The 13,985-nt window shown below is 49.1% G+C and overlaps 1 protein-coding gene across 4 annotated transcripts in view; it reads left to right on the forward strand.

Moving 5' to 3' along the window:
* ACER3 (alkaline ceramidase 3) overlaps positions 1-7,659 on the forward strand; it is a 43,772-nt gene extending 36,113 nt beyond the window's left edge. For all 4 annotated transcript variants that reach the window (XM_044450130.1, XM_044450133.1, XM_044450132.1 and 1 more), the window contains one exon: positions 1,138-7,659. In XM_044450130.1, coding sequence (XP_044306065.1) covers positions 1,138-1,191 — 54 coding nt within the window. In that variant the 3' untranslated portion in view covers positions 1,192-7,659. The remainder of the gene's footprint in view (positions 1-1,137) is intronic.
* Positions 7,660-13,985: the final 6,326 nt, after the last annotated feature.

Consider the following 13,985-nt stretch of genomic DNA (forward strand, 5'->3'; position numbering starts at 1 on the left):
AGCTGTTGGCGTGGCGTGCTGCTTGACGAGGCGGCAAGCAGGGCCTCATTTTACCATGGAGATTTGTGCCACGTGCTTTGATGCGCAGAAGTAGTTTATGGCAGATCACCAAAATGCAAAATGAAACATTTCACCAGGAGACCCCCCGGGAGCCCTTTGGCTCTCCCTTTGGCTCTCCTGGCTGCCGACACCTGGCAGTGGGGACTGAGCATTCCCTCTGCTAAGGAAGCGAGCGCCCTGCAGCTGTTCCTTCTCAGACTGCTGTGGGGAGCCAAGCTGGCCTGCCCCTTGCCACGCGGTCTTCCTGAGAGGCGGCAGCCCCTGTTCGCCGGGCTGTTGGCCACAGCCCAGAGCGTGCCTCTGTCCGCGTGGTGGAAGGGACTCGGCGGCTCAGCGCAGAAAAAGGGACCCGGGTGCTGGGAGCAGCCGCCTTTTCTCCCATGGCTGGCCAAGTCCCAGGGTTTGTGTGCCACATGTCCTGTGGGGGACAGCAAGCAGCAGACAGGGTCCGACAGATCTGGGAGAAGTAGCCGCTCTTCCCAGCATCAGCCAAGTTCCCCGCCAGCTACTGAGATCCCTGGAAGGAGTCAGGGGGGCTTATCAGGCTGGACTGGGGGGTCCAGCGAGCCTCCTGGGGGCTGAGGTTCCGTGCACCTGGCTGAGGCAGGATGAAGGGGTGAGGCCGGCCTTTCCGACTGTCCCGTGTTTATCGGCTCAGCCTTTCCTGAGAAACGAGGAGGAGGCAAGAGTCATCTTCGCAATGCAGGATGGCTTTAGGGTATAAACACCCAATCAACTTAAATTATTCTTTACTAGGTTGCCAACTTTTAAAATTGGCTTCTGTGGGTGATGAAAAGTGCCTCTGTGTTGTGGAAAGCTTCGTGCGCTGCTTCCCACGGAGCAGGCTGCCTTAAAAAGCATATCAGAAGGCCAGGTCTTCCGATGCTGATCGCCTGGCAACCTATATCTTACCCACCTTTGTCCAGCATGCAAGCATAACACAACCTCTGTGGGGGAAATGTGGGGATGCATAATTAGATCACTAATAACCAGAAGAGGATCTCCAGGGTTTTGTATATTTTCCTGTGTTCTGCCCAGCAGTCTAAGAAACCCTCTTTTTTCCTTCCTTTTCAATAGTTTCTCTTTGGGATTTGGCCTGTTCTCTTAGTAGAATTGACCAAGAAGCAATGACAAGGACTTCTAGCCAAAACCGAAGAGGCACTACCCTGGATGCATAAGGATATCCTGCAATCATTTTGACTGATGCGCTGGGGATTCTTGGCACTGTCAAGAGATCTCTTTCCCCCTCTCTACTCCTGGAGCCACAGAGAATCATGTAGAACCGAGAACCGACGTATCTACGGAAGCCACAACTAGAGGTTATCCCCCCAGTCCAAATGAGAGCGCAGTCTTTCTCACACACTTCTTAGATGGCTTGCAGGTGCTGGGCAGAGTTGCAGCGGGCACAGGAAAGGGGCACGCATTCCTTTCAGAAGCAAGTTGCCCTGGCTGCCACTGGGCCAAGCAGACTCTTCATCAGTGGTTGAAAATTAAATGAGTGCAGCCTGAATGGCGCAAAATGCCGGAATCAAATTTGGAAGGACAGTCCCTCCGAGTTGCAGGAGGCTCCGTGGCCTGGAGCATGTTCCACGCGCCTATTGTAATAGGGCGATATTCTGCCACTTTCTTGAAACTGCTTTGCAGAGATAAAGGAGAGTCAGGTTAGAAGCCCCGCTCTTTCAACAAGGTGCCATGTCCCAGTTCTGTCTAGAAAGTAGGGCATTCCTTTCTGGCTTGCTCCATATGCAAATAAATCACCCCCCCCACCCAAGATTTCCATGCATAGTTGCACCTAAGAATCTCTCAATAGAAGGCCAGTTGTCCAGCGCAACTGCACAAGCTGCCTGAGTAATTACTTGGGCACGGATGAAACAGTATTAACCAGAGAGACATAGCCCGGATGTTGCCAGAATATGCTTTTCTGACGCCTCTGTGCAGTCTGCTGGTACTGCAAACTGCCTGCAGCCTGTGTTAGCTGGGAAGCCCGAACCCCATTACTGGCTGCGTCTCCTGGGAAATCGGTCGGCTAAAGGCACAAACCTGCCCTCGCCGCCTCCATTTGGGATGTGAAATTTGGAGGCGGACTTCCATTCCAGCCTGAAGAATGGCTTAGAAGTAACCAAGGGCTACTTCTTATTTTAAAAAGAGCAACTTTACACCCTACCAGAGTATACCATCAAAGCCTTGTTGAGATGGAAGGTACTTTTTGCCACTCTGAACCCCTTGGAGGACAGGCAGGGTAGTAACGTAAATAATTAAGCCGGAAAAAGAAAGAAAGCCCCCGAAAAGCAGAATTGCTGCTTTGAGCACCTCTCGCTGACGTGTGCTGGATTGTATGGAGCACAACCTGCGCACTGATAGGGTGTGCATGCGGTGTGCATTTGTGCTAGCATCCTCAAGTATGAATAGAGAAACCAGTAAGTTTGTCTTGTCGTAGTGTGGTGCAAAGCACAGCATCGCTTTGACTGTCGTGAACGTGTGGCCGCCTCTTCTCTGTGTCCCTTGCACTTCTGAATGTTTCATCTCCAGCTCACCAAGCCCCTCTTCAGCCAGCCAGCCAGCCAGCCAGCCAGCCAGCCAGCCAGCCAGCCAGCCAGCCAGCCAGCCTTCTCGTTCTTAAATTCATGACTGTGCTACCTAAAAAATCCACTCCTTTTAAGGGGACTTTCCTCAGCCTCGGCCCTTCCCGATACACAGCTGCCCTCCTCCCCAGCCTGCATGGCACGTTGGCGGGCACCTGGTTGGGGAAGGCTACCCCGAACAAGCTTGTTCGGCCCATTTATCATCAGGAAACTCAGTCTGTGGTCTAAAAATCAAAGACAGGACAGCCCTTTGCTGCTTCTCTCTGCTTATTTGCTGCCTTTGGCTGTATCTCAATTCACGCAACCGCTTAAGACACAACTTGGTGCAGGGTTGGACAGAAGAACGTCCCACAACTCCCAGCATCCCCCAGCCAGCCAGCCCCCCCCCCCCCACAATCTGAACTTGCGAATCCCAGAAGGTGTGCTTCTCTCCCAGACCCCATGTCCCCACTCCTGGATTCCTGGGACAAGAATGCCCATACAGCCGAGGCTAGAATGCACCCTTCCCTAAATTCTTTTGTCTTTCCCTCTAGCTTAAAAACATGTGAATGAGCCACTTTTTAAATCATGTATGCTTGTAGCTGAGTAATTTGCTCATGCGGTCGACCGCAAATCAAAAGAATGAGCCTGCAATTTCCAGCCCTTGAGCTACAGGTGGTGTCTTCCCCCCATGAGCTTAGACCCTAAAATCCAGCTCCCATCCCATTTCTGGAAGCATTTTAAGAACAGGGAGCTTCCTGCGGGTTTTCAGCTCAGCATTGACCGCACAGACTGGCAGGAGCCATTTGCAGGGTTTGTGCAAAGTCCCGGCCTGGAGACACCAGGAACTGAATCTGAAACCTTTTGCATGCAACAGATGCGCTCTACCCATTAGCCAGTTCACACATCCCAACAATCCGCTGTGGTTTATACAAGGGCTGGCTAACCCTGCCACAACCCCTGCTGCCCGGGTGCACACCACACAAAAGGACACAGCAAGTGTGAGCCAGCCGAGGCAGCTTCACTCTTAAGTGAAGAGACGAGCATCCAGTGTGACGTCTGGTGTGATGTGCAGAGCAGGTTGCGTGTCTGCAGGCTCCTCCTCTGGGAACCTGCTAATTGCTCTGCCGGTGCGCGAGGCAGATCTTTGCTTTCTGCACACTGAGTGCAGACACATTGCCGGCCACTGGGAAAAGGACAGTTTCTTCCTTTGCCACCCACCAAATGTGCAGAGAGAAAAGCCCATCGTCCTCAGCATAGGAGACGTAGGCTGGCAGAGGAGGCAAGCAGTGCTGTGCCTTCTGTTTTATTCACCTGCCTGCTGTTTACCTGGGACTGGCAAAGGAGGGTGTGACTTTCCTTGCCATGGGTAGAAAGAAAGCGAGTGAGTAAAACTAATTTTCAGGCTGGTCCTTTTGGGGAGCTGGATTGAAGAAACCCTACAGTTCTAAAAAGAAGAACGACTTCTGTCCCAGAGCGCGGTCACACACGGAGAGATGAAAAGCTCCGCTCTCCCTCCCAAACTTCTTTCAGGCTTGCTTGTTTTAAGGGAGCTACCAGGTTGCTAGCAAAGCAAGGGCTCTTTACTTGCAGGTTTTTGTAGCATGCTAAGGGAACAGGAAACTGGCTGTCTGTCTGCAGCATGTCAGCCTGATAGAATAATCAGTTGCTTTTGGGACCGTGATAGTCCTGTGGGGCTGGCGAAGCCGCAGACAGTCTGAGAAGGGCCCCCCTCGTCCCCTGGGAAGGACCCCTGGCTACTCCCCAACTGCATGATGTGGGGCATGGAGCAGCGAGGGGTTTTGGTGCTGGTCCCGTGCGGGGTGGAGGATGAGGACGCAGGCGACACTCGGTATTTCCCCATTGACGGAAAATACTGCCTGTGACGATCCTGGAGAGGGTCGGACCGTTGCCATGGGGGAAACACTGCGGGATTGGAGAACGAGCCGAAGCACTCCCGGGAGCCCAAAGCCGCCCCCTTAGCGCAGCCTGGCCGCTGCGCATCAGCATCGATCTCCTGTGCGCTCCGGCCTCATCCACCTGTTTACGCGCGCCTGCAAGCCTCAGCTTTTTCAGGGGGCATCTCCAAAACTGGCACCCAGCCCCAGGGAGCGAGGGGTTCTTCAGGAAAAGCAGGGGTTTTTTAGGGGGTATAAGCGACACATTCAGTCCTTCGTTAGCTGCTTGCAGGTTCGGCTGCCAATTCTTGCAACCCCCAGGCAACCAAAGGCACAACCCTGTGCAAGTTAAGGCAGAAAAAAGGCCTACAACTCCCAGCATGCCCTGCTGGCTGCCTGGGCCCTTCTGTCCCAGTTTGTGTAGGATTGCACCCTGAAGCGTTCTGCGGGGAGCCTCTCCCTTCTCCCGGCTTAGCTGAAGGAGCCCATGTTTGTTCTGAATGTATCTTTACAAACTGCACTTGTAGGCTTGCAAGAAGGTGCTTTTCTGACCGCGCTTCTCTGCTGCCTGCCTTTTTGAATTGTGCAACGCCACATAACTCTGGGTGTCTGGATCATTGTTCCTTGTAAAATCCGGGCTGCCTTCCCAGAAGGACTAGAAATGGAGCACATGAATAAATGTGGACATGTCGAGCCAAACTGCCAATGAGGTGAATCCTGTGGTTTAGCATGACCTGCTTTGGGGAGGGCTTGGGTTTAGTTTTGATTAGAAGGGCTAATAGTCGCAGCTTGGCTGGAAGGCGGTGAGGGTAACTCCTGATCTGGAGCCAACAAATTTCAACCTTCTGCCGCTTAACTGTTTTAAGCCAGATTTCAAATTGCTGCTGTTTGCCCACCTCAGTCCCAGTCCCAGTCTCTACCCTGCTATTGCCCAAAGCAGCTACTATTACTAATTTAATTCATGTTAAACTTGTAAACCACCCAGAGGGCCCTTTGACCTATGGGGCAATATATAAGTGTAATAAATCAATAAAATAATGATTGAATCACATCTTTAATGTCACCTGTACTTTGGCTCTAAGAAGCCACCACCCAAAGTCCAGAAACCAAAACCTGACCTTGCAAATGCTGCGACTGCCTCTTGATTTCCCCAAAAATGGGGTGCCATGGGCAGGAACAGCTCACCTCACTCCTGGAGAGAAGGTGCAGCAAGCGACAATCCCCACAGCAGCCTAACTTCCCTGAAATCATTTTGATCTCGGCTATGGATCCAAAACCACTGTGTTGATTAAGAAGCCCTTCACAGGGATCTGGTTCTGCAGCAGGCTCACCCGTGGGTGCGTATGAATCTTGCCCAGCTGACCCAAAAGAGAGATTTCGCAAAACTGCTTTCCTCACAGCCACAAAGGTGTTGAAATAGTAAATTGGGACAATAACTTGCTGGATTGATTTGCAAAACCAGATTATCAAATGTTTTGATCATTAAAAAAAAAATGGAGGACAGGCCACACCTGTTCGTGGCAGGTGGGAAGGTTGGGGTCTCCCAGCACAGCTCTGGGGGACTAGCAGCAGAGTAGCAAGCGTCTCTGAGCCCGCCTTGTTCAGCAGTGGCGGTTCCAAGATCCAGACTAGACCCCTGGACCTCTCGTAACCTGACTTCTGAGTTCTAGGGGAAAGCATTCTTGAAGTCTGCCCCCGATTTCGACTGCCTCGAGTACGCAGCCTTTTCTCCTACAAAAGTCTGGTGGTGCGTCAGAGCACCACGACCTTTTCTGGGAAGATGCTTGATGCTGTATTCTCGAGACGCAACTTCTCCCTGTAACCGCCTCATCAGGTGGATCTGTGCACTGGACAGATGACTATGCGGTGGAAGCAAAGTTGGGCATCGTGGTATTTGCATACTGACCAGTATTAAAGAGGCCTCCCTCTTTAACGGGTCTGTCTAAACATCATCTTTGCCCCCCTCCGTGAAATCTGCTCTCTTTTGCCCAAGGAGAACTAAGCTACAGTTGGCGGGTTTTCGGAAATCAAGCCCATCTGCTGACGAGTCAGACTTGGTAATTAATATAAAAGGTGGGTTGGCCAAAGTGAAGAGTGGAGGAGATCAGGGCCAACAGGTGCCTGGAGGAGTCGGGAATTCCCAGAGGGGACCAGAGGTGTGTAAAATGTAGGTGCCCATTCCCAAACTTGAGGTGAGGTAGGTGGTCCCCAGGGAGCTTTTCCTAGTGGAAAGAATAGCCGTTCCACACAGAGAACCATCCAGCTATTCCGCTTCCTGGGTGGCGAGCTGAAATGATAAGATTCTGGGAACACGTGAACTAACTTCTCTGCTCTTTGAATTCGGCCTCGGTTTCTAATCTTTTCCCACTCGTTTTAACATTTCTTTCTGGTTCCTCTCTGGTCTCTGGATCTGCACTGGTTGCTTAATATGCCTTTCTGTCTTCCTGATGTGTGACGTGCATTGTTCAGGTCTGCTTTTCTTCCATCCCAAGACAGCCCATCCCCAAGCTGTCCGTTATCCAGGCTTTTCCCGAAGAAGCCACAGTTTTCCGTTCCCCTCCTTTAAGTCAGCAGCTTATTGGCTGCATTATTACTCTTGCAATGTCAGCGGATTGCCCCTATAAGCTCCAGAGACCATTGGGAGTATTTTTTAGACATACCTCTTTATGACTGCCTCTAAACTCTGATTTTATTTTGTCCTGCCAAATGAATGTTGATTATTGCACTGATTTTAATGTGGCATTTGCCGTCGGAGAGGGAAATGGATCCGAGTTGCCATAAGGGGTATGGGACACAAAGCAACCAGCCTTTGTGTTAACACTTATTTGTGGGTTTATTAATGTACAAAAAAACCTTTACAAGTGAATATACTGTGGCTGTATCATGAAACTACAGCTTAACTGTATATAAAAGCCATTGTAATATATAATGTTTAAGCATTTTGATATACTATATTGAAACCTTTCTATGGGACTCCTGTCAACTAATAAGCTTATATATAAACACACCCACACTATTATTTTGCAATAAAGTGGCTTTTTCAGATTTAAAGGTATTTAATCAATTTACCCTTCAAACATTAATTATGCCTTTATAGCTGATATTGACATTGATAATTATTAAAGGATCTTTGTTTTTAAGTAAGACTCCGTTGTGGGATTTTGAGAGGGCTCTTTCGAGCCTGTATCTAAAATTCCCCTCCATTACGCAAACTCAAGGCAAACTATATCCAGCCACCTGTGACCAGCAAGCTCATTTTCCAAGTGTACCTTGTGTAGCCAAATTGGCAGCCACCCTGCAGCAGGTTTGAGGGTATCTCCAAATCTGTTGAGGTATCACAGACAGGCAGACAGACAGACAAACTCCTGAGTAAAACAAAGTCCTCTCCTCCATTGAGAGCCAGTGTGGTGCGGTGGTTAAGAGCATGGGACTGGGACTCAGAGGATCTGGGTTCGAGTCCCCGCTCAGCCATGGAGCCAACTGGGTGACTTTGGGCAAGTCACAGACTCTCAGCCCAACCTACCTCACAGGGTTGTTGTTGTGGGGATCAGATGGAGGAGGAGAATGAGGTAAGCTGCCTTGAGTCCTTTGTAGGAAAAAGGCAGGATATAAATCGCAATATAAATAAAAATAAAATAAATCACAGCCCTTTGGTGGCCACAGAACTGCATTCCTGTGCGGGGTATGAACCTGAATGATACAGAGAATAGCGTATTCTACATAAGAAGAGAGCTGGCTAGAGCACTGAACAGCGACCCGTCCCACTGCAACATTTCGCTGCAGTTCGCTCTTGTAATAGCCATAATAGCCGTGGCTCTAGCAAAACATGTGAAGCGCTTGAGCCCACCAAGCCCTGCAGGGGCTTTGTCCTCCATATTGCAGAAGGAAGGCGACACACCCGGGTTGGTCAAACCCACCTGGCCCTGGTCCTCACTAGGGACATGCCTCGGTCTGGGTTGTACCGCTTCAGATTGTGGATGGTTGGGCACTTGAATGCTCTATGCCAGGGGTCCTCAGACTTTTTAAATGGGGGGCCAGTTCACTGTCCCTCAGACTGTTGGGGGGGCAGACTATAGTTTGAAAAAAATACGAACGAATTCCTATGCACGCTGCACATTAAAAATTAAAAATAAAAATAAAATACATTTAAAATAATTAAAATACATTGAAAATAATTAAAAATAAAATACATTTAAAATAATTAAAAATAAAATACATTAAAATTAATTAAAATGTTAAAAATAATTAAAAATTAAAAAATGTTTGCTCACTCGGGCTGTAGCAGAAGCCCAAGATGAGGTGGGGAAGAGCATGTCCATATTCAAGGGACATAGCTACCAATGTCCACAATCGTGCTGGGGGGGGGGGGGGGAACCACGACGGGTTTGCCCTTTGGCAAGGAAAACCATCCCCCCCCCCCCCCCGACCATGCAGGGAGGGGGGGCCCAAACATGGCCATCCCCCCCCCCCCAGCACGCCCGTGATCGCGCCCATCTTCCCTGCACGAGTGCATCCCGATCGCGGCCATCTCCCCACCGAGTACACCTGCTCCAGCTCAGAGTTTTCGAACTCGGAGATCATTTTCTCCAAGCAAGTCCAAAAGGTCTGAGGCGGGCCAGATAAGTAAGCACAGCAGGCTGTAGTTTGAGGGCCCACGCTCTATGCCAAGAAAGCCAAAAAACACCCTACTTCAAGACTTCTCTGCTCAGGGAGACCTTTAGTTCAGAGCTGGGCTTTCTAACATCCAGTTCGTTACTTCAGGGAATCTTAGAACAATCCATCACATGAAACCGCCCCCACCCCCAAGTTCCCAAAATTTAATTTTAATTTAATAAAACGTTTCTAATCCATCCTTCACGGCAGTGTCTCAGGACGGTTCACAAGCTTAAAATAAAAAACAATCAAGAATACCATAGACAATAATAAATAACTAGTAATGGTAAATACAGTCAATAGAATAAAATACAGTCAGGGTTAAAAATGAATAAACCACATTAAAAAAGCGACTGTTGACTTAACTCTAAAACCCCTAATTCTTAAAATGACGTTCAAATAAAAAGGTTTTCACCTGGCACCGAAAAGAGTGCAGGCTCAGCGCCAGGCAAACCTCTGCTTACTGAGTCATACGATATATTATGATATATTATGTCAGTCCACAGTCTTCCAACTTGGCCACAACCCACCGCAAGCTACATTTTCTTCTCACAGCACCCTTAACTTGGTTGGTAAGGGAGCAAAAGCTGCTCCATCTGGTCAAAATCTCCCAAGGCCTGTCCTGAGCGGAGTGGCCCACGCCTTCCAAGGGAGACCAGAGCAACTTCCAGCCACTTTCATGGTGGTTCCAGCAACCTTGGATTACTGCCCGGTCCCTTCCGCAGATGGGGCTGGCACAGCCAGCGTAATCTGTTGTCCCAAAATCCTGGTTAGACTAAAGTAATCATTGTACGTGAGCAAAAACTGAGTAAAATTCTGCTGAACAAGCTGATCCATGCAAGCAATCAAGCACAATCCTATGCATCCCATAGGTGCAATCCTATGCATATTCAGGCAGGGAAAATCCTCCCAGCATGCTCATCTAGGACGTTTTTCTCTCTGAACATGCACAGAGTCACTGCTTCAAAGTTCACGGGATCCAGCTTTTCTCAAGCTGCCTTCCAGAAGAATTTGATTTTTGAGAATATATACAGTTGATGGGGCTTAGCATCAACTTCCCTTTCTCGGATTAACGACAGGACAGATTGATTGGCACCCTGTTGTTGCTGCCAAGGAGAAGCAGCTATATAGTTAACCCCCCCCGCCCCCGCCCTGCATCGGGGGCTGAAAACAAAGATGCACAACTTGGGGTGCCCAGCAGCTGCCTTGTGTAGTGCCAGGGGTTGCGCGTTTGCAAGTGTGCCTGCACAAGGATGCACAAGCTTGAGGCACCCTTTGTTAGCACCAGCAAAGGAAACTCAAGGCAGTACATGGAGAAAAGGGTCCGGCGACTTGGTGGGCTGGAAAGGGTGGGGGGAAGAGCCCCACTCCCCCTGAGAAGATCCCTCGGGCACTGCACTGTGCTGGGCTGGGGCGACCATGGCCGAAGGAAGACCACCCCTGCGCCTGCCTTCCCATCCCTAGGCAGCGTGGCGGGGACAACCATGCCCATGGTGCTGCCTAGAGAGGATGGATCGTCCTCTCCTTCCAGCGGGGGACTGACTTCCATGAGAACCACTGGGCCCCCGTGAAAAGCTCGTCTTAACCGCTTGGATTATTGTAACGCGCTCCACGTGGGGCTGCCCTTGAAAACGGTCCGGATACTTCAGCTGGTACGGAACAGAGCAGCCAGGATGCTGACGGGGACTGGGCGTTATTCTCACATAACCCCAGTCCTCTACCAGCTTCACTGGCTCCCCATCGAAGTCCAGGCCCAATTCAAGGTGCTAGTTTTAGCCTATAAAGCCCTCAATGGCTTGGGACTGGGATACCTGAAGGAACGTCCCCTTCCTTATACGCTTTCATGTCCCTTAAGATCAGCAAGGGAGAGCCTGTCCCAAGAACCCTCCCTGAAAGAGGTAAAAAGGGCATCTACTCAGAGCAGGGCCTTCTCTGCGGTGGCGCCCAGATTGTGGAATGTGCTCCCTGGAGAGGTTCACCTGGCACCGAGTTTATACTCTCTTCGGCGCCAGGTCAAATCCTTTTTATTTAACCGTTATTTTAAAAATTAGTATTTTAATGCAACAGTTGTGTTTTATTGGCTATATGTTACTTATTCTTTAGACTGTTTCTAATGGATTTGATTTTACTGATTGTGAGCCACCCCAAGGTGCCATGCATAAGGGGTGGCATATAAAAGTTTTAGATAAATAGATAAATAACCAGCCTTCCTTCAGCCTGGATTCTTTCAAATGCTTTCGCCCACATTGGTCTTGCTGATGGGGATTGTAGGCCAAAACCTCCCAGGACGCCTGGGGGAGTTCCACCATCCGTCGCCATCAGCTTTTGGGTCAATGCCGCCCCCTGCTGGTTAAAAAAATCAGTGCTGTCCCAACCATTGGTGAGGGATGGGGTGATCTGAACATTATGCAAAATTGTGTACAGAAAGGCACTCATAAGGAGACCCACAAACAAAAATGGGCACGAATTTCTATCCAAATGCCTTTAAAGTTTTGGAAAAATCCAGCATAAGATTGGAAACATTCTCAGTTTGGGAGAAACTGCATTTATAGAAACAGAAACCAAGTGAGTCAGAAGGGGTCTCCTGGGCTATCTAGTCTGACCCCCGGCTCCAGCTGGCTCCACTCATGACATGCCCACCATGTGCATGTCCAGCCTATCCTTGAACACCCTTCCCGTTGGGGCCTCAGCCACCTCCCATGGAAGCCCATTCCATACATATGACTGGTAATAACTGCAATGCCATGTAAGATTAGACTTTTTAAAAAGGCTTTTTCAGTCTAAATTTGCATAGAATTGCACCCCAAAAGCTGAAATGAGCAGATTTGTTCTCACTACACAGACAGTATTTCCAGTGCTCTGCCACACAATCCATATTCTCTGCATTTTCCAGCAACTCCAGCCTGTGGAGAGCCACTCCAAGCAGTTTCAGAAATGCAGTAGATGGCCAGGTGTTTTTTCCCATGCAATTCTACCTACCATTTACCCTTTTTCCCCCTAAACCAAATACTCCAAACTTGGAAGGGTTAACGCCCATCACCTATCATGGGAGAGCTACCTGGTTTTGTGATGTCTCAGCATATTTGCTACAACTTTCAAAGCCATGTAGATGCTTATTTAAGCACTCCTCTCTGCTCATATTAACATAGGTGGATGGCAGGGAATGGAAATGCTACACTTCCCTCTCCTGCTGCTTTTCTTCTCTCCATATCAAGGGAACTGTTAATGATTATATTGATATGTTTTACGATGGACATTTTTCTCCTCCTCCGGGTTAATTGGGTTTCGTTCTCATTGTGTTGCAAGGAGCAATATTTTAAAAAAGTAACCTGGGGATACCCAGATATGTTGGCATGCAGCTCGGATAATCATTGACACTGGATATGCAGGGGTAGACAGGAGTGTTCTTCAAAACATCTGGAGGAAACCTGGAACGTAGGATCAGGAATGTAAAACCTTTTGGCTCAAGGGCCGAGTTCCATATTGGAGAGGTTTGTGGGGACCACATTCCAGAACTAGGTGGCAAGGGGCGGCATAGAAATGTTATAATAATAATAATTATAATTATAATTATAAAAAGGCAAGAGAGATGTGGCTAAAACAAAATATATCCAAAGTACAGTATATTCCGACAGGGTCTTAATGCCTGTCACTAAGCCTTAGAAGAAGCATTTCAACTTTTCAGAATAGGAGAAAGGGAGGAACGCACAAGACGTTGGAAGCCAGCAAATCATTGCGGGTAACGGAAAAGTTGTAGGGTCAGGGGCATAGGGTGCAGCAATCTGGAGACCCTAGGGGCTAGCCCACCCACAAATCCCCTGCAGGCTTAACTTGGGGTCCTTAGGTTTGGGTCCTGAAGTTTTGGGTTTTGGAGCCCATCCTCATAGGGACATATTTCACTTGGTGGCTGCCAGGTAATCTCAGACAACTAACCTTTGAGCCTTGAATTGAGGTCCTTTGCAGCGGTGATAAACATCCCTGCCATTTTGAAAGAGGAAATACTGCAGAACTGGGACATTTTCCAGGTGGACAGTTTGGTGTGTTCTGCGCCCTCCACATGACCACATCAAAACCAGGGCAAAATGCTATAATATCCAAGTATTTGTCTTGATTGTCCCTCTTTTCTTGACAGCTCCCATTCTGTTCTTTGCAACTCTCGGCCCCATCTAGGGATCAGGATTATCTTTTGACAGCTCCTGTGACGATCACCAGGCCTGGGTTTACATCATCAGAATGTCCTTCCGTGTGAGTCCCCCTGTGAGGTTTGGAAGGCAGCGCTAGTCCTCTGCCAGAGATGAGCAAACCAGAGTTTCCTCATTGCCTTGGCAAAGGCTTCATCCTGCTCTTAGTGCTAAGACACAGCCCTCCCCGCGGGACGGGACCCTGGGAGCTTTGCTGAGGTCATTAGAAGGACTGGAGACATTACAAATGTTCTGCTTTTCCTTTCCTTTCCCCTCCCTATCTCCTTTTCCCTTTTACATCATGGCTGAGGAACCAGTTCGCCATAGTGGCTAGCGCACTGGACTGGGGATCTAGGAGATACAGTTTTTAGTCCTCACTCAGATCAAAAGTTCCCCAGATAAGAGAGGGGAAAGGGGCAGGATACAAATGCATCACAGCCATAAGTTTTTAAAAACGGGGTTTAAACTTAAGGCATCTCACTTTTGATTCAAGGATATTAGGAAGAAATGAATCCACCTGTGTCAAAGACGATGGGCAGTTGATTGCATACAGGGATGAACTGGGGAGGCAGAATGTAAACCAGTGGAAGAAGCTTATGCTTCCTTCTCTGTAGCTGTTCCGGGTCCCTGAA

This window comes from Varanus komodoensis, unplaced genomic scaffold (assembly GCF_004798865.1).
Source record: "Varanus komodoensis strain SLA01 unplaced genomic scaffold, ASM479886v1 scaffold63, whole genome shotgun sequence".
In the NCBI taxonomy this organism is placed as follows: Eukaryota; Metazoa; Chordata; class Lepidosauria; order Squamata; family Varanidae; genus Varanus; species Varanus komodoensis.